This window comes from Schistocerca piceifrons, chromosome 3 (assembly GCF_021461385.2).
Source record: "Schistocerca piceifrons isolate TAMUIC-IGC-003096 chromosome 3, iqSchPice1.1, whole genome shotgun sequence".
In the NCBI taxonomy this organism is placed as follows: Eukaryota; Metazoa; Arthropoda; class Insecta; order Orthoptera; family Acrididae; genus Schistocerca; species Schistocerca piceifrons.
The window spans coordinates 101312678-101334494 of NC_060140.1; the positions used below are offsets into that span (position 1 = coordinate 101312678).

General features: G+C 42.6%; 1 protein-coding gene across 1 annotated transcript in view; it reads right to left on the reverse strand.

Moving 5' to 3' along the window:
* LOC124788422 overlaps window positions 1-20292 on the reverse strand; it is a 111899-nt gene extending 91607 nt beyond the window's left edge. Inside the window, exons 1-2 of the mRNA XM_047255689.1 lie at window positions 19897-20292; window positions 18833-19718 (exon numbers count right to left, since the gene is read on the reverse strand). Of these exons, the coding sequence (XP_047111645.1) occupies window positions 18833-19718; window positions 19897-20292 (1282 nt within the window). The remainder of the gene's footprint in view (window positions 1-18832; window positions 19719-19896) is intronic.
* Window positions 20293-21817: the final 1525 nt, after the last annotated feature.

The window sequence follows — 21817 nt, forward strand, 5'->3', positions numbered from 1 at the left end:
TGAAGGAGATGGCGGAGGAGGAGGTGGACAATGGAGACAGGGAAGAAGGACAGAGAAAGAGATGAGGAGGAGATGGACAGAGATGAGGGAGGAGGAAATGGGCATAGTAGGGGTGAGGTGGAGGTGGAGGGCAAGGAGGGGAGGACGATGAGAGGGACAGTGAGGGCAGGAGTAGATGGGCAGAGAGCTTGATACTTACCAGGTTGCCTGCAAAGTCCGAGGTCACTGATAGCAATTCCAGATGGGGATATCAGTAGTTAGAAATTCTTAAAAGTAAATCTATCAATTTATCCAATTAAATCAATTTTTCTCGACCAATAAACACCATGAGTAGCTTGCATGGATGGAGGATCATTAATTGGAGGGGGCAAAGTAATCTCTGCATTCACCATATTTTATAAGTCAGGAAGTGGACATGATGGCGAAATTCCTTAAAGTTACAGGACTACTACATTTAAAATTTAAATTGCAGCGACGCCGTTGCAAGAAACTTTACTTGCTCCCACATTTGAAGAACTGGAGCCGTAAGAGGTGTATCAGCAAAGGGAGTAGAAGACCATGACATCCCACCGGGCCGAGGCTGCAGCAAAGGTTCCGCCTGCAACGTCTGTCATGTTGGCTACGGTAACGTGTTTGTTAACTGTGAAGGCACACTACAGTGCGGTTTCCAAGTTTATAAACAGTGTGGAGAGTCGCTCTCCAGTCCCACTCGGTTCGCCCGCCCGGTTAGCCGTGCGGTCTAACGCACGGCTTTCTGGAGTGGGACGGAGCGCCTGGCCCCCGGCACAAATCCATCCGGCGGACTTGTGTCGAGGTCCGGTGAGGCGGCCAGTCTGTGGATGGTTTTTAGGCGGTTTTCCATCTGCCTCGGTGAATGCAGCTGGTTCCCCGTATACCGCCTCAGCTATACTATGTCGACTATTGCTGCGCAAACAAGTTATCCACGTACGTGCACACCACCATTACATAGGTGTTACACTCGTCTTGTGTGAGACGTTCCCTGGGAGGTCCACCGGGGGCCGAACCGCACAATAACCCTGGGTTCGGTGTGGGGCAGCGGAGGGGCGAAGTGGACTGCGGTAGTCGTCGTGGGGTTGTGGACCACTGCGGCTGCGGCGGGGATGGAATCTCTCCATCGTTTCTAGGTCCCCGGTTAACTTACAATACAATACAATACCCACTCGGTTGGTGATCCTGAACGACGCATTCACTTCACAGATAACAACACAACGGAATTTACCGCCATTACTATATGCAAGGATTATCTTCCATCTCCTTGGGAGCAGCCTTGTACTAAGATGTCTGGTTTGGTCAGCAAGATTCGTGATAGAATTGCACCATGATTGTGTGGCATCGCGTCTCCATCAATCGTAATGTGGTAAGCTTTGTCAAGACAGTGAACTTTAGAAGTTGAGAAACGACACAAGGCATTAGCTGGTAAAATTGCCTCTCAAGACGAACGTGTTAACGCATTACCCGTCGGAACCTGATGTACACACAGTCTACTACTTTAATTTCTCCCGTTTACTTACTATCTTACCTGTTTAATTTTTCCTCGTCTATTATTAATCGCGCAGCTGATACTATATTACATTACTGATTCTTCTGATGACGACAAAGCATTTATATTAGTACCCACAGAGCAACTGGTAGTTAACAGATATACAGTGTGTTCGGAAATGGCCATTACAAACTTCTAGGAATTGTGAGTGAGTACATAATACTTTTAATAGGAACCCATGATCGGAAATGTACAGTTTCCGTCCTACAGGCGTTTGAAAACATGTTTGTTAGGTAGATTTGCAACAGGGTGGTCATGGTGGAGTAGAGGGTGTGCTTACGTTGGAATGGCTCATGTCATTTGACGTCTGTCCTACATCTCTCGCCAGGTTCGGGCCTCATTCACGAGTCTGTGTGTTGGAACTGGTATGAACGAAGATGTTGATCATCCACAACCTACCAGACGGTGCTGCGAGCAACATCCACTGTACCCACAATTGCTCGTGTACTCGTTGACATATTCTATTCAATATGATGCAATAAGGCCACATTAAATTTGGACGAGATGGCATCTCCTTGGAGTACTACAGCCACGCCTGCTAACGGTGAAGGTAGTCCTTTCTCGAAACCGTTGCGTAATTGTCGCGACAAGGGTCTGCGATGGAACGGGGCGTTATGGATAACGACCTTAATGAAGGTGACTAGCTGCCCTTACATTACCGCGAACGGCCTACAGAAGAATCATGTTGGTGTACTCTACCCGGATCGTATTTGTATTTGCCGGATCGAATCTCGAGCCATGCAACTTTTTTTTATTATTTGTTTTTTGTAATTCAAATGTACACACACACGGCAATCAGTTGCAACAATTATGCATATAATAAGTTGTTGGAAGTCGTTTGTCGTGGAAACATAATACTTGAAATAAAACACAATATCACAAATAATATTCAAGTGGATACAATTTATTTCATACATGCCACAGCAAATTTGTGTTCATGGGGTCTCTATTCTAATTCGAACGTTTGACTTACACTATACGTATTCGTTTCGGAATATCGTTTCTACGTCTTCCGTTAAGAGTTAGCAGCTTTCACTCAGTTAATACTAGGCAGAAATCAAATCTGCATGTGGAATGCACTTCCTTGACTCTTGTGCAGAAAGGAGTGCAGTATTCTGCTGCATCCATTTTCAATAAGCTACCACAAGAACTCAAAAATCTTAGCAGTAGCCCAAACACTTTTAAGTCTAAACTGAAGAGTTTCCTCATGGCTCACTCCTTCTATTCTGTCGAGGAGCTCCTGGAAGAGATAAAAAATTAAGCAAATTCCAGTGTTACATTCTTGATTTTCTTTATTTAAACTAACGACTTGTTTCATTTTATGTGTTTCTACAATCGTGTTATAATTTCATGTATTGACTCGTTCCATGACCATGGAGACTTCTCCTAAATGTGGTCCCACGGAACAATAAATAAATAAATAAAAAAAATAAATAAATAACATTTGTGAAATACAACTTTGTTTGCGGAAACTATAATGACATTCGAAGTCGCCAGTTTTTCCACTACAAACGACTTTCAACAACTTATTATATGCATAATTGTTGCAACAGATTGCCGGGAATTATATATATATATATATATATATATATATATATATATATATGTATATATATATATGTATATATATATGTGTGTGTGTGTGTGTGTGTGTGTGTGTGTGTGTGTGAATTACAAAAAACAAATAATAAAAAAAAGTTACATGGCGCGAGATTCGATCCGGCGACCTTGGGATTACGAACCCTAGCGCTTACCGCTGCGCCACGACACTGTAGAAAATTATTAATCGTAGAGAGTATTTCACTGCAACGGTTTCTTTTAACTGTCGATTTTCTCGACAATGGCTGAAAAGTGCATCTTGGTGCTTTGCCACATCACACCTCTGGCCACGAGCTTTTATTGCGAGCAGTATGAATCGAATCTGAATTTCACAATTGGCGGTTTCCCCTTGTAAGTTGAAAGACTCGCTGGGGTTTCATCTTGCAACGGTCCCTATATATGCGCGTCTTCATTCCTATCTAAAATAATATTTTCAGATACTTGGTAAGAGAGTATTATTTCCAAATTGTTACTGAGTGATGGAAGAAGGGCAAAAAGTGGTCAGAAAATCTTTCATAGTGATTCTGGAAAACCTAGTTACACGTCATTTAAAAAAATTCCCTGCTGCCATTCAAGCTCCAACTCTGAAGAACGCAGTATTCAGACAACTGATGTGCACACAGCTGAGATGCAGGACGATGGACCAAAGGCACAGTGTGAACGACCTGCTGTGACTGTGTAGAAATTGAGTACATTGCCTGTAATATTATGTTAAGAATATTAATGTATTTTGTTCCGTGAGTTGACGAGTTTGCGTCTCAGGTCAAAAATCGACTATTACAGAACCGGCATACCTATGACTAAACACGAGAAAACTGTCTGTTCAAAAAAATATGAGGATTTATAGGCTAGGATCTCTTGTCTCCAACTTCACTTGAAATACGGACAGGCGACCAGTTCCACGTGACGCGTTTTCGAGACCTCCACAGAACAATTCGAAGTGTGCTCAACTCCCTTCGTGAGTCGGCAAGCGGGATGATTTTTTTTAGAAAATCTTAAGTTTCGTCGTATGCACAGCGTTTGATGGGAACAGGGCTGATTGTTGTGTTACTTCTCCTTTTTCTGGGTGGAAAGCTTCAGTTTTGACTGCCTTTGCTCAACGTTTGCAAGCCTACAGGGCTCCTCATGTATGATTTAGCACGAATGGATGCTAGCAACCACGTGCTTACAGCAGGTCTGGTATAATGGTGTTATTGAAAACTTCGGCATGACCAACAGAGGTCCATCGACTGACTTCATGAGCTCTGTCCGGGTGAGACAGCCGAACCATCCCTGGGGTGAGCCCGCATAAAGACTGCTCACGATTCTACGGTGCGTTCTGTCGTATTCTCTTTAGCCTCTTTTATGTCGTCTCGTTGTCTCTATAGAGCTGTACCACGGGAGGCAAGTGGAGGATGTTGGTTGGTGGCTGGTATCCTTGTTCTAGAACACAAACTGGGTTCTTTATTCATAAACAAAGAGCTATTTAACTTAAAGTTCCATATGCTGTGGTAAAAGCTCTCTTCTGTATAGTCCACACAGCCTCAATGCTGTTGAAGTAGAAGTCCGCAATGTTCACTTTAAGGTTACTATGTGCTGCCTGTCTCTGTGCTAGAGGCTGTCTGTGGCTCAGTCTCGGTGACATGCTGGAACTCCACGGCGTACAGACGCGAACTAACTGGCGTAACAGGCTCGAACTAACTGACTAATCTCGAGCGATCTGGCCCCCTGGTCCGCGGCGACTATCTTAAATAATGGCGGCCGAGAGGACGTTGGTGGCGCATTTCCATCGAGTCTTGTTGGTGGCCTCTATCGATACTCTCGTAACCTCTATGCCGCATGGTGTACTGGCGCCAGCGTACGCCAGCACACGTTCATCCGTATCAGTTCGCGCTTCTGGTTTCGCCTCTGGGTTTCTGGTGCATTGACAGTGGAGGTTGTAGTCTCAGGGACACCTTCCTCTAGCAAGGGTCTTAAATATACATTCTTCACCTACTCTCTTTTTTTCCCATTTACTACTTTACCTGTCCACTTAACTTTTAAACGTCTTCGATAGCACCTCTTTTCAAGTGACTCAAGTTACTCCTTTCATTCCCATACAAGGCTGTGCAGAGAAGTCCACTTTAAGGAATTTCTTCATCGTCTCAGTACCAATATCCCATACCAGTAAAACGCCTTTAGAACACGTTGGTTATCTTTCCTTTCTGATGTGTGAGAGTAGTGCTATACGTGTATCTGTTGAGTGCGGGTGACTGCAGTCATAATATGCCCAGTGGAGTATCATATTCGTCTTGTATGCTGAACCTGCCCCACCCAATCACGCTAGGATTCTTAACATTTTTTACGAGTGCAGGTTTTCTCCTGAAAAAGTTTTCTTTCCTTGTGCCAGTCTGCTTCCCATATCATATTTGCTTCGTCCTTTTTGTCTAATCTTATTTTTCTAGAAAGGATAATTCCTTCACTATGTCATTCCTAATCGGATGGATGGATGTTGCCGAAACTGCGGTAGTGGAAGCCATCTTTTCTCTGTTCTAGCCTTTCCCTTCCTATATAAATATATGCCGTCTCCACAAGCTGAAGATGTTTCAGTCAGCTAGTGCACCCGCCATGCGTTGGTTGGTACGATAAACCAAGCTCTTACACCACACACCGTTGGTTGGCTTGCGGAGTATAAATGTAGATGTAGAGGTAGATATTTGTCAGATTACGGAAACTTGTGATAGCGTCTTTTTTTTTTTTCAACCATGGTTACAGCTGTTTTCGAATCTTTGGTGTCTGATTAATGTTTCTGGTTATTTACACGATGTTTTGCCGTCGGACTAAACTTAAAATTTGTCAAGTATAATAGATATAAAATGGATCGCAGAAAATGGAGAGGCAAAGGACCTGCTAATATAGCAGATAACTGATGATGATGATGATGATGATGATAATAGATATCTTCATAAGCTATCGGGCTAAGCTACAAAAATCAGTCTTCCTATAAATGTCACAATAAGATACAAAAACTTGTTGTTTTGTTTTATAAGATCAATATAACATCACTTATGAGAGATGCCTGTTACATTTGTTTAATTTACTGATTCATAGTATGTTGAAGTTATCACGTGGCATATATCTCTCTTTTTGAAGAACATATGATTAATTTTGTCACTTTCATAAATACATTTTTTCCTATAATGTTTTACCTATATTTTTTATATTTTTTATATATATTTCCATAATATTTTATGTGCGAAAGAAAAGGATTGGTTTTCACTTGTATTAATTATTAAAAGTGAAAGTTAATACACTACCAAATTGAGTCATCGAATGTTCTGGATGCTCCAAGAACTTTGTGTCATTTATATACCCCGTAATTCTGGCGCTCATTAGTACTTCGGCAGTGTTTAATTTCAGTTCACAGTACACTTTAGTACGAAGCGTGTTGAAAAAGGAACATATACACCCAATGTTTTTGTGTTAACACTGCCAGTTTACATGTGGTGGTAAATGTTTGTGATATGTTTTCTGAATTACAGGAAGTGGAAATTAAAAGTGGATATGTAAAACTCAACAAATAATCCTTCAGTCATCTATTAAAAAAAGTTTCGTTAACATTGGCTATTCAAGACGACTACTAAATGTTGACGCAAACTGCGAGATAATTAATTTTTAACTGCGATGTAAAGTTTTCCTCTTACCTCATCTGTATAAATATTACATCAGTAGTGTTGGTCACTAATTTGCAAAAAATTAGGACTTCTAATACACACTGATAAATGTTAAAGGGAACTGCGTAAATAGTATATGTGTTTTTGCTCATGACTGGCACTAAAACTAAAAAATGAAATGGGCGATAAAAGATCTCTTTCCAAGATGGTGACAGTCTTTTAACTCTGCAGTACATGTAAATAAAACGGAACGATACTCTTGATTGTGAGGTGAATTTTTCTTATTGTCTAGCCGCGAATCACAGTTTGACAACACAGTGTCCCGTCCATCTGCCTGGAAAATATTTTCGGAAAAATCCCTGCTTTAGACTGCTATCGATGTTCTTTATCTCTTCCCCTTTCCACCGTTTACTTATCTGGTTTTCTTTTATGAACGATTCCGTTGCCACCATCCCCTTCAAAATCCTCGTTCCTCTTTTGACTCCTCTCGTGTCTGGTCCATCACGCGTAGCATACTGCTGTTGATGGCGCAGCTTCCACGGTCCTTACGTCACGGTGTCTGCCGAACGACGTTCGCCATATTGCCGTAAAGCGAATAAGTATCCAATATTCTGTTGTGTCCTTCGTGTCATCCCCACACTGTTGTTTGTGCACTTCCAACTTTACACCTGCCGTTCCCCTTCTCTCTCGGAAGACTTGGGCCGTACGCTCAACCAGCTGCCGCGCACCCATATTTCGCCTCATCTCTTCCCTTCGGGTCCTCCTCGCTCCTTCTTCTCCTCCACGCGCCCGCTGCCTCCCCACCGTTTTCAGCGGTAAATAACCGGTGGCCGGCCGGACTGCTGAAAATGCTGTTCTTTAGGACCACTTCGAAATTTAAAGCGGCGCTAGCCTTCCTACCCTCTCAACTCTCTCTCACACACACGTGCTGCGATGGAAAGGCCATTCGTCCACCAGCTCTCACCCTTTCTCCCTTCATCCCTTCACTCCCCCAACCCTCTCAACCAACTGCCCGCTCTCCGGAAGACATAAAACACGATAACAACGTCCTGGCGACGAGACAGAGATTGCGGACCGAGGCGCGCAGCCTCCACCATGCACTTACGTGCGTGTGTGCGTGCGTGAGGGACGGAACGAGAGCAATGGATGAGGGGGTGTGAGTGGGGGGTGGGAGGCGGGGGGGGGGGGGGGAGAGTGGGCGCAGGGATGGAAAACCGCGACGCAGGCCGCTCGGAAGGCCGTACGTCACTATCGGGCGCAGCAGTGACAGTCATAAATGGATATCCGATGTTGCCGCCACCGGTTAGCTTCTGCGTCAGTTTCAGTTTCGCTTCGCTGTGTAGAAATCAAGTGTGGTCCTCTAATGGACCGTGTAAACTCCAACGCACCGTTTAGTAACAGTAGTTAGGCCCCTACTGCTGCATATGAAATCTATATATCCCAAATTTAGGAACATCCTATCTTACATACTGACTCTTACTATTTTTGTTATTGCGTGTTATTCTACTTCATATATACATCTAAAACTGATTTTTGAAATTAATGGAGATTCCAACTGCAGAAAATGTTGTCCACATTCCTCGAAAAAGACTTTTAACAATGTCTTCGTTCGCTGCATCCCCAAACGAATAAATTACAACATGTGTCATCTGCAGAAAGAATCATTTCTGCTTCATACAACTTAAGTGGAAAGTCATTCACGTGTATAAGAAAGAGGAGTGGACCCAAATTTGAACACAGAGAGACGCTATTCCAGTGATTTCTCCGGAATCATTAATATTTTTCTTCCTATCTCTATTATTCATCATCACTTAATTATACCATTTCCAACGACCTTGCCACGTTGGTAACATGGGTTCCCGCCCGATCACCGAAGGTAAGCATCTTTGAGGCCAGTTAATACTTCGATTAGATTCATTTCGTTCCATAGACCCAAAAAATGAGATGATTCGCGTGGGAGTGGAACATGTCGGGAAGTACAACATAAAAACATAAAACATTTGAATATAATACCCTTATGATTTGTCAGGAGATTGTCGAAAAAGGTGAATACAATGCGCTAAATTGGAAGAGATAATATTTACAGAATTAACGCGCTGTCAGAATGAAACACTGTTATGCACTATTATATATTTATCATATACAAAATATCTAATCTTGACTGTTGTGACCAAGTGAGGTCAAAACTGAAATCTAACAGATATCTTCACTTAAGCTGGCTTAACAGTCTCTGTTAAGATATTCATCTAAGGAGTAGAAAAAGTCCAAACTCTGTTTAAATCGTGTTTTACCTGAAACCAAGTTTTTAATGGTTGCTGGCAATTTATTGCAAATGTGTGTTCCTGAATATCAGACCCCTTTTTAGACCAAGGTAAGTGATTCTAGGTATTTATGAAGATTGTTCTTATCCATAGTATTGATACAACGTATTGAGCTATTGGTTGGAAATATATATGTATTACTTGCAACAAATTTCATTAAGGAATAAATATACTGATAAGCAGTGGTTAGAGTAAAAAGTCCTTTGAACAGTTTTCTACATGATGTTGTTGAATTTACTCGACAAATGATTCTCATCACACGCTTTTGTACCCTAAAAACGTTTCCCCGGTTTGATGAGATGCCCCAGAATATAATGAAATAATAGAACGAAAGTATGAAATGTATGCAAGTTTTTTATGTTTATATATCCTACATCTGACATCATTCTCACGGCAAATACAGACTTGTTTAGACGCTTAAGCAGTTCTGTGCTGTGCCCTTCCAACTGAATTTGTTATCGAGCTGTAATCCCAGAAATTTAACACTGTCAGCCTCTTCGATCTTTATTTCTTCATACGTTATACACATGCTGAAAGGAAATCTGTCACAGGTTCTGAAGTGCATATACTGGGTCTTCTGAAAGTTTAATAACAGTGAATTAGCTTCAAACCAACTATTAATCTCAATGAAAATTGGATTAGCAGCTATTTTTAAATCTGTACTTGACTTGCTGCTTATTGCAATTTTTGTATCACCTGCAAACAAAACAAACTTAGCATTTGGCAATGTAACAGATGATAGGTCATTAATGTATACAAGAAAAAGAAATGGACCCAAGATGGAGCACTCTTTGATTAACTTCATTGGTACATTATCATACCCACTGTAATACTTAGATTTTAAGGATTTTACGATGGATGCTGCTTCTTTGGGAGATGTCAGTGTCATTTCCATTTCACTGAAGTTATTTTTAAAGACTGGTCTCAGTTACTCCATTGCACTGTTCACCAAACCTGATCATCACAAGCTGTCAGTAATGGAAAAGAACTACCTGTTTAAGATGCTTTGCAACTCTACATGTACTTGTTACCAATGTCTCATTTATTTTTAGAGCTATCTGTTGCTCTTCCTTTTTGGCCCCACCTGTCTCTGTCTTCACTATATCTCATACAGTTTTAATTTTGTTGACTGATGTAATTGTCTTTTTCCTCTTAATAAAGCCATGTCGATTTCTGGATTACTTGCTTCAATATTTTGCTGTATTCTTTTTAAAGCATTACAGTTCTAACATCAGAGCAGTTCGCAGATAGTAGATACAGTCTCCTTTTTGTCCAACATGATATCTTTATTCCTTGTGTAATCCATGGTTATTTTTTGACTATTGTGTGATTTGAGTTACCTATAGAGGAAGACAGTTTTCAAAAGTGGAAGTAACTTTATCAATGAATGCGCTGTATTTTCCTTTTGAATCACAAGTATTGTAAACATCTATCCAGTTCATGTCTTTGAGTAATTTCCTGAATTTCTCAATTCTTGACTCATTTATGGCCCTCATTTACTCAGAATTAATAGATTTTTTATCCTGACGAGTTTCAACATTTTACATAAGATGCTGCATGTCATGATCAGATAGTCCATTTACTTTTGGTTTTGTGAGATGACTCTTTTTCCTAGGTTTATTGACAAAGGTATTATCAGTAGTAGTCTCAGAGCATTTACATATCCTAGTAGCAAAGTTCACAGTGGGAACTAAATTGAATGATAGTGTTACTGACTGCAACAATTGTTCACTGACAGATCTTTTCAATAAATCCACATTAAAATCACCGGCAGTCACTATTTCCTTGTCTTTTTACCTTGAAATAGGACAGCAGAGCTTTCAGATTTTTTATGATGAGGATGACTGCCATTGGTTCTCAGGACATGCAAGTCGCAGAACTGGCGTCAAATTGAAGGACTTGCACCAGGCCGTTGTGCCACATGACATGTATTTTTTACTGTGTAATTTTCTTCAGTATATCAGGTGCTGGTATAACCATTATTTCAACAAAAGATAAGCCTCCCTGCATCACTGACAGGGTCGAAACCAGAGATCGTCATACTTCTCTGTTTAAGTCCCAATACTGACACAGTAGGGCGCCATATCCGGACACTTAGCTGGTGAAGAGGGGGGGTGGGGATAAAATGGTCACAAAAAGGAATACAAATTTCACCAAACCACAGGTATTCATAGAAGCTTATTAATTACGCCTGTTGAATGTCTATACGAGAGCGATTCGGAAAGAAAGGTCCGATCGGTCGGAAAATGGAAACCACAGTGAAATTCCCTAAAGATTTGCATAGGTGTGTTGGGCAGTGTCTCCAGAATACTCATCAATCGCGTGACGTCGCTCTTTTCAGTTCTGAGCGCATAGTGAGCACATAAAGGTGCCTAGAAAATGTCTCCCCATTAAGTATGAGTGCTTGTGAGAGATTTCCCCTGATTTCATGCAGCACACATAACGCAATTGTCATGCATTCCCTTCTCCATGACAAACGTCGGCTGCATCCTAAAGGGGCAATGAGGACGTCCCTGCAGTGTTTTAGGTGGGAAGTGTTCGATCAACAGCCGTACAGCCCCGATTTGGCTTCCTCTGATTTTCCTATCTGCTCACATGAATCGCTCGCTATGAGACAAAATTTTGACACAGACAACAGGCTGCAGAACGCAAAGAACTGACAGAAAACAGAGGGGACTGCATCCTATGACGTGGGTATTGGAAATGTGGTACAACGCTACGACAAATGTCTCAGTCGGAGTGGCGACTCTGTAGAGAAGTAGCTGGAAGGTGCAGCTAACTGCTGCAAATGAAACGTGTTTGACATTCGCTGTGGTTTTCATTTCGCGAACGATCAGGCCTTACTTTCCGAATAGCCCTCGTGTTATAAAGTATAACAAGAAATATTTTTGAATGAAAAAGAAAACAATGTATTGGAACTACACGCATTTCTCTGAGGGCTTACATAGTGACTAATTTCCGGTACCTAAGCAGGTAATAGGATGCCATGATTTTTTCTGATTTCCGGGCACATTTTCTAGGCAATTTGATGTCCTAGTATCTGAAGTAATACCTAGCGCCTTTTGTACTCAGGCCAAATATAACATAACAGAGACGGTTTTAAACAATACAACTGAATTAGTTGAAATTGTCACAAAGGGATACAATGCCAGGTGATAGCTTTGTATATAAAACTGTTTATAAATCTGTTTAATCTTTTGTATTATTCGTGGTTTTTTTGAAAGCAGCTAACGCTTACTATGGTAAACACTTTGGCCACTTATCCCTACCGGAAGCCATGAAGACATTAGTAATCCACAGAAATGAAATGAAGTTTGCATGAGACTAGGTCCTCCTGACGGGCAGACTAGTCCCCTAGTGCAATTCTTTTTAATAGACGCCACTTCAACGACTTTCATGTCTCTGAGGGTGAAATGGTGATGAAGGCAACATAACACACAGTCCCCGAGTCTTCCCACTGGTTTGATGCTCCGGCCACGAATCCCTCTCCTCTGTCCTGTGCCAACCTCTACATCTCAGAGTAGCACTTGCAAACATTGTCCTCAATTATTTGCTGGGTATATTCCAATCTCTGTCTTCTTCTACAGTTTTTGCTCTCTAAAACTAGCTCTAGTACCATGGAAGATATTCTGTGATGTCTTAACAGACGTTCTACCATCCTCTCCCTTCTTCTTGTCAATGTATATTCCTTTCCTCGCCGAGTCTGTGGAGAACCTCCTCAGTTTTTACCTTATTGGGCAATCTTATTTTAAACTTTCTTCTGTAGCACAGTATCTCAAATGATTCGATTCTTTTCTGTTTGTGTTTTCTCGCGGTACTGGTTTCACTACCATAAAATTCTCTGCTTCAAACATACAATCTCTGAAATTTCTTCCTCAAATTAAAACCTGTGTTTCATACCAGTGGATTTCTAGTGGCCAGGAATGCTCTTTCTGCCAGTACTAATCTGCTTTTCAGGTCCTCCTTGCTCCATCCGACATGGGTCATTTTGCTGCATAGGTAGCAGAATTCCTTAATTTCATTTATTTCGTAGTCACCAGTCCCGACGTTAAGTTTCGCGCTGTTCCCATTTCTGCTACGTCTATTGCTTTCATCTTTCCTTTAGCCCATATTCTTCACTCATCAGACTGTTCATACCATTCAACACTTCGTGTAATTCTTTTTCACTTTCACTGAGAACATCAGTGTCATCATCGAATCCTTTCACCTTAAATTTTAGTTCCACTCGTGAACCATTGTTTTACATCCGGCATTTCTTCTTCGATGCATTGATTGAACAGCAATGGTGAAATATTACATCTCTGTCTTACAATCTTTTTATTCCGAGCGCTTCGATTTTCGTCTTCCAATCTTGTTGTTGCCTTTCGTTTCTTACATACTGTTTATTACCCTTCTTTCCCTATAGCTTCGTCCTATTTTTCTCAGAATTTCGAACGTCTTGCACCGTTGCACTGTTTGACATTGTTGAACCCTTTTGCCTGGTTGACAAATCCTATGAATATGTCTTGACGTTGTTTTTTTTTTTTTTTTCTTTTTTTTCTTTTTTTGTTCCATTAGCAACCGCAACGTCAGAATTGCCTCTCTGGCGCCTTTACCTTTCCTGAAGCCAAACTGAAAGTCATCTAACACATCCTCAATTTTCATTTCCAGTCTTCAGTATATCATTCTTGTCAGCACCTCGGATGCGTAAATTGTTAAGCTGTTTGTGCGCTAAATCTCGTACTCTTCGGAATTGTGTGGATGATGATTTTCCGAAAGTCTGATGGTATATAACAGATCTCATACAGTCTACACACCAACGTAAATAGTAGTTTTGTTGCCACTTCCCCCAGTGATTTTAGAAATTCTGATTTCTCATTTCTGCATCTCTTGTTTATTTCATTCCTAAGTTACTTGCATTTCTGTATTCTTGAATTTCCCTGATCATTTTTGTAATTCCTTCTTTCATCGATTAAATGAAGTGTTTCTTCTATAACACATGGTTTCTTTGTAGTTATCTTCTTTGTACCTGTGTTTCTCTTACCAGCATAAGTGACAGCCCTTTTTACAGTGTCCATTCTTATTCAACTGAACCTTCTACTGAGCAACTTCTTATTGCAGCATCTATAGTCTCAGAGAACTTCAAGCTCATCTCTTTATTCCCCTTTATTCATTTCCGAATCACACTACTTTGTGCATTGATTCTTCCTGGTCAGTTTCTTAAGCTTTAGCCTACTCTTCGTCACTAATGAATTATGACCTAAGGCTATATCTGCTCGTGTATTGCCTTAAAATCCAGTATCCAATTTCGAAATCTCTGCCTGACAATTATGTAATCTAACGGAAATCTTCCTGTATCTCCCAGCCTTTTCGAAGAATACCTCCTCCTCGTGTGGTTCTTTAACAGCTTTTACTAGCTGAAATTTATTGCAGAACTCAATTAGTCTTTCTCCTCTCTCATTCTACTACCGAGCCTATCGTTGTTGGTGTTGGTTTGCTGTCAGTTCAAATCTGTTGATGAATCGTTCACAGTGACTCTGTCTCAGCCCTACCTTAGTGTTCATAACGAATCCTACGCCTGTCACACGATTTTCTCCTGCTGCTGATATTACCCTACACTCATTTCACCAGAAATCCTTGTCTTCTTTCCAATTCACTTCACTGACACCCACTACATCTAGATTAAGCCTTTGTATTTCCCTGTTCAGAATTTCTAGTATCCCAACCACGTTCAGATTTCTGACACACTACGCCCCGACGCCAAGAACGTTTTCCTTTCGTTGGTATTTCAGTCTCTTTTTCATGGTCACCTCCTCGTTGGCAGTCCCCTCCTAGAGATCTGAATGGGGGGGGGGGGGGGGGCGGGGCGGGGGGGCTAGTCTAGAATCTATCGCCAATAGACAGATTACCATGACACTTTTCCAATTACAATGTCCTGCGGATACATATTACATGCCTTTAATGCAGTGGTTTGCATTGCCTTCTGCATCCTCACTCCGTTGATCATTGCTGATTCTTCCCTCTTTAGGGGAAATTTCCCACCCCAGGACAAAATAGTACGCTGAACCTCTGTATGCTCCTCCACCCACTTTGACCATGCCGTCGACTGAATTAGGGTGACTCCTTTCACCAAGTACGACATGGTCGCGTATACTAACAATGGTCCAATACTGTCAAATGTTTTTCATTTCATCTTTGATCACAATATGAATTCTTAGACGATGACCGGTTTCAGTCCGTAATGACCATCCTTAGATCCTTTTTAGACTATGTCCTAAAGTGATTAGGCCATAATGGCATCGTCAAAACATATAAATATAATCAGCATAGCATCGTCATAAAGATCTAAAATAAAGTGTAGAATAGGCCGCATCGTCCACACAGTCACTGGCTAGCCAGTTGCAATAATGACTGCTTTCAAACACCCTTTCCATACCACACCCTCCGGCGGACGAGTGTGACTGTGCAGACATATGTCGAATGGTTGGAAAAAGCGACGGGCCAAACCTCAACCAGTTGGATTCCTCCCACCAGCGAGCGCGAGATATAAAAGCGATCAAGGCAACTGGAGTAATGTGCAATGTACCGTGTGACACTGGGGCGGTCACAATGAACTTGTTGTTCCAACGTCTCCACAAGCTGGAGACGTTCGACGATCGTGCCAAGCTCTGCTCAAGGCAAATGACACGACAGCTGACCTTAGTGGGGGCGAGTGGACTTAAAATGACCACTTGGCACCAATGCAGGTTGCCAGCCCCACGAAAAGGAGCCTCGCCTCTCCAATCCTGAAGGAGCGTAGATGTCTGAGGCACAGAAGGACTGGAACATTGTGTCTTCACCTTCATGATGCTAAGTGAGGAGCTACTTGACTGAGTGGTAGTAGCCGCAAGTCAGCTAAACCTACAACGGCTAGGGAAGTGGTATGCTCACACCCATCCCTACACATAGCATCCAAATGATGGCAAGGGCATAGGATTACGTGGTGTTCGGTCGGTCCCAATTGGCCCGTTTGTGGGCAGAACGTGGTGCTAAATGCAGTGTTGTGCCATTTCACCCCTATTGTTCAGTGTAGTCTGTTGCTTTGTTTCTGTTTTGAAACCATGAAGATTTGAGTGGACATAGTTACATTTTGAGGACTGGTTGCGGATATATGGGTGCACGAAAGTTTATAGACAGAAGAAACAATAAGTGGATTTTTAGATCTCGCATTGGCCAGTCCCTAAATTGTAGGGGCGTAATAATGTGCGAGATGTAACTTGTGCCACTGTCGCTCAATGTACTGAACAGTCCCCAGTTAAATCGTTCGAAATGAAGGTGCTGAACCTCAAGCAAACACAGTGTACAGACATAACAGAGAAGACCTGAAAACGATAGTATTTAGAACGGTATTTGTGAGCTGCCGGCAGTGCTTTGCTGAAACAATTTCTAAACGTCGTCTCGCTCAAGAATGTAATTTTCTGATGGGATCTACAATCTATCACAGTTTACAGAGCAGAAATGGGCTTTCTCGTCTAGGGAAAGACCCCACTGTATGGATCAGTGATAAAGGAGCGTGCCTCGTGCTTTGATACAACACGTAAAGACGGAAAAACACGTTAGCTGCTCATATAATTTTTTAAGGGGTACTTGGATGGATATTATTATTTTGAATATACTGAACACGTGGTTAGCTCCTCAGTTCTATCACAAGGGAGTCATGGATGACATGTAGTTACACCAGGCCGGAGCTCCAAATCAATACACCAGGACGGCCCGAGCTCCTCGCTGAACAATTTCGAAACCTCTGGATTGGTGGTGTTCGGTGTCACCAGCCACATTGAAATAGCCTTCACGAAGTCCGCTCTATATCACACCAGACACCTCATTATGGGACATATTCAGGTTCCATATGGCTCAACATCGGTACGAGACTAATTACGAATATCAGCACTACTGTGAATGTCTTTCATTGGCCAACTCGTAGTCGTGCTCTGCAGGATGCCAAAGAGGACATGTAAATGAATGGCTCCATGTGTAAAGCTCATACAGATCCACTGTAAATTGCACCCATCCACCCTTGAGGGATGATGGTGTAGCATGCTTGGTTCAGAGTCTGCAGCGTCTGCTGTGGCTAAAAAGTCCCACTCGAGAGTGGCAGTCCCTACTGCAGTTTGGACATGTGAAATTTGAGGGAACAGAAGCCGCTCCGTCTCATCGCTTTGTCCTCTTCGTGATTTGTTCCTGTGTGCGTTCGTCCTCTGAGAGCTTGACGCCGTTGCGCACAGTTACTCGCCACTTGACACGGTCATCTGCAATGCTTTCCCAGCGACTTGGATTGATTCTGGTCTTGGTCAGGTCTCTCTTGCAGACATCCTTGAAACGAAGATGTGGTCGTCCCACTGGCCTAACACCTTCCTGAAGTTCGCCGTACAGCAGCTGTTTCGGTATCCGTTCAGGGTTCATGCGCGTGACATGTCCCAACCATCTTAGACGTCTATGACTCAGGACTGCAAAGATGCTGGTTGTGCTTGCGCGATGAAAGACTTCGGTGTTGGGTACTCTATCTCTCCAAGAGATCTGAATGATCTTCCGGAGACAGCGGAGATGGAAGCTGTTGAGTCGAGATTCATGCCTAGAAAGAGTTGTCCATGTCTCACAGCTATAGAGAAGGGTGCTTATAACACAAGCGTTGTAGACTTTTAATTTAGTTTTTGTGATAATAAGTCCGTTGTTCCATACTCTGTTTTTCAGTCTAGCCATCACAGATGATGCCTTTGCGATTCTGTTAGTAAGTTCAGTGTCCATGGACGAGTTGCTACATATTGTGGATCTCAAGTAGGTAAAGTCATCAACTACCTGGATAGGATTGCCATCAATGCTAATGGATGGAAGGTTGGTAGTGTTCTGCGCCATGATCTTAGTCTTTTGAAGGCTGATAAGTAGACCAAACTTTTCACAGGCATTTGATAATTTGTTGATTATATACTGCAGCTCATCTTCTGTGTTCGCTATTGGAGCTGCATCGTCCGCATATAACAACTCACGGATAACAACTGTATTTACTTTGGTCTTGGCCTTGAGGCGAGCAATGTTGAAAAGATTTCCATCAGACCTCGTATGTAGATACAGTCCCTCCTCACAGTCTTCAAAGGCAAATCTGAGCAGAAGGGAAAAGAAAATCCCAAATAATGTAGGAGCTAACACACACCCCTGTTTCACACCGCTATTAACAGGGAATGCTTCTGATGTTTTACCATTGAAGCAAATTGTTGCTTGTGTTTTCTCATGGAAAGAGACAATTATCTGCAGTAGTTTAGGTGGGCATCCAATCTTCTGCAACAGTTTGAAAAGCCCATTTCTGCTCACTAAATAAAACGCTTTAACAAGGTCAATGAAAGCAATATGAAGTGGCCTCTGCTGCTCACGACATTTCTCTTGTAGCTGTCTTAAGGAGAAGATCATATCTACGGTTGATCGGCCGGGCCTGAAGCCACACTGAGATTCTGGGTAGATTCTGGAAGCTAAGATCTGTAATCGCATTAGGATGACTCCTGTATAAGCTTTTCCAGCTACACTTAGTAATGAAATGCCTCGGTAATTGTTACAGTCACTTCTGTTCCCTTTCTGTTTATATAGAGTAACTATCCTCGAATTCATCGGGACATAACCTTCTTCCCAGCTGGTTGTGATAAGTGAATATAAATGTTTGAGAAGGACAGACTTGTTATACTTAATAACCTCTTCAGGGATCCCATCTTCACCTGGGGCCTTTCCGTTAGCAAGAGAATCTATTTCTCTACTGAGTTCTTCCATAGTAGGCATTGCATCTAGTTCTTCCATAACTGGCATTTGTTTGATGGCGTCACATGCATCCTTGCTAACTTCATTCTCGGCTGCATACAACTCGAGGTAGTGTTCAACCCAGCGATCCATTTGTTTGCCTTCATCAGTAATGACTTCACCCGTCTTGGATTTCAGAGGAGCTGTTTTTCTGACAGTTGGTCCAATTGCTTTCTTAATACCATCGTACATTGCCTTAGCATTCCCAGAGTCGGCCGCTTTCTGAATACCTGCACATAAATTCAGCCAGTAGTTATTTGCGCATCTCCAGGATGTTTGCTGTGCCCTGTTCTTTGCTTTTCGTAGGTCATCTCGAGTTCTTTCATTTGGGTTTCTTTTGTAAGCAAGGAGGGCTTTCCGTTTAGCCTCAGTGACTGATTCCATTTCTTCCAAATTTTGCTCATACCAGTCCTTATTTCTTTCTCCTTTTATTCCATAGGCCAATACTGCTGAGTTGTAGATTGCACCCGAGTGTTTTGCCCATTTCTTATCAACATTCCTTTCTGCTTGCACGTTTCCTGGGAAAGCACTTTCAAAATTACTGGCAAAATCCTGCTTTCTTTGTGTGTCATGAACATGATCTGTGTTGATACGGGGATGACCTCTCGGTTTAGCGTGGTGACATTTCTTAGGAGTGAGCCTCAATGTGCACGACACCAGGGCGTTGTCTGTGTTGCAATCAGCACTATGATAACTTCGTGTCAGTGGCACATTTTTGAGACCAGTACGCCTACCTATGACTAAGTCAAGTTGATGCCAGTGATGAGAGCGCGGGTGTCTCCAAGACACCTTGTGCTGATCCTTAAGCTGGAAATATGTTTGTGATACAGAGTCCATAAAAGCAGCAAACTTCAGGCAGTCTCTGGCCATTTTCATTCATTTTTCCCACCCCATGATGTCCCAGGCAATTCGGCCATATGTCGTTATCTGATCCAACTCTAGCATTAAAGTCCCCTAGAATATACAGTGTCTCGGTGCTAGGTACCTTGGCTATTCTGTCACTGAGTAAGTCATAAAACAGATCCTTCTCTTCCATGCTGTATGATGAGGTAGGTGCGTACACATTTAAGATGCTGACAGTGCCACTTGAGGAGCATATTTTCAAATCAATAATTCGCTCTGTTCCACCGGATGGTGGCACAGTACAGTCCAGGAGGGCGTTTTTAACAGAAAATCCTACGCCATGAAGTCTTGGCTCGTCTTGAGACTTCCCCTGCCAGAAGAATGTGTAATTATCCTCCCTGATAGAGCCCGCGTCTGGAAGCCGCGCCTCCTGCAGTCCCGCGATGTCTACATTCAAACGATGGAGCTCTCTGTCAATTACGGCAGTCTTACGGATGAAATCAACCTCTTGGGCATTGTCAATGTACCTTGGACACATGGTCCTAACATTCCAGGTGGCAATACGAAATAGTGAGTTCTTTATTATTTCATTTTTGTTGTTGGTAGGTATATTATATCAACCCGCTTGTCGAAGATTACTTCTAAGCTTTACGCACCCCGTGAAGCAGGCGGATAGTGGCGGGACAGCACCTTATTGGCTGGGGGCTGCCCAGCTTGAGGCGGTCGGTAGCTGTCCAATGAGATGCAATGATCTCTCTCACCGTCGGAAGTGGCCCCTGGCACTCGAGTCTTACGCCAATCAGACAGAGCTTACAACCAGTAACTGCCTCTTCCCGTGTTGTGCCGAAGTCCTTGGACGTCGCTGAAGTGTCCTCTCCAGGATGCTACAAGCCAGAGCGATAAATATAAAGACACGTGAGTTGCCCAATCATCACGGTCTCCCTCTCGACCTAAATGATAATATCCAGAGGAAAGGCAAGCCAATACGTCTGGTATCACTTCGGTTGCAGGAGCTGCCGAAAGGGGACGTAGTACGCCTTCCAACCGCCTTTGGGGCCCCACTCCAGATTTTCTTTCAGGGTTTTCTCCCTTAGATCCCTCCCGAGACCAACCACAAGGCACTGGTGTGTTAAGGTAATTAGAGAAAGAAAAGGAATGGTAACTGAGGAGCGGGTAGGGAATAGGATATACAGGATATACGATATAAGACGGGTCGTTGTGAGGCACACTTTGTCTGGCTCCTCTGCTGAGACCTGCCCGGCTAGGTTGGACCTGCCAGTAGCTACGCCACCGCCGATATAGCTCTCAGCTTCCTTGAAGCACACAAACTCTCCCGCCCACACGGACAGTGCTACGATAAGGCGGTGTCTCATGGGAGAGGCCTCCACTGTGTACATAGCTTTATGTGTTGTCACACCCCAGGATACGGAGACTTCTCTGACACATTGTAACAAAAAGACTGAAGTGCCATCATGGATCATAAGGTGGTGTGAGCTATACACTGACCTGGTTTCGTAACGATTTTACCATACATTACCTATAAGGCATGCTTAGTATGGAACACGTTGTTTCCCATCAACACAAGGATAAATTGCGTTATATTTACCACCGCTGTTGGAGACAATGAAACGAAAATCCCTTTTAATCGAATGGACACGCCTGTTTTGTTTTGATGCTGGATTAACTGCAAATTGTCCCCCACTGCGTCAGCTTATAGCCACTGTGTATCATGTTATTAGTACCGCTGTGTCATAATCGCGATTATTACAGGGTGGTTATTAAAATAACTGTATTCTGGAGATATCAAAGTTCAACGTAACGGTGGCGGAGCTACTTTGAGAGAATTTCGAACGAGGAATAGCCCATCAGTCAATGCCAACAATGTCGGTTTATTAATTGATTAGCACTGCCGAAGTCGAGGCTGCTCTGAAGGAGATGAAGAGAGGGGAAGCCACTGGCCTTGATGACCTCGCAGCAGACTTTGTGTTCTCAACAATGGAATTCGGCAGGTTGGTTAACAGATCTTTTCAACCAGATCATCAGGTAATGTGGAGTACCAACAG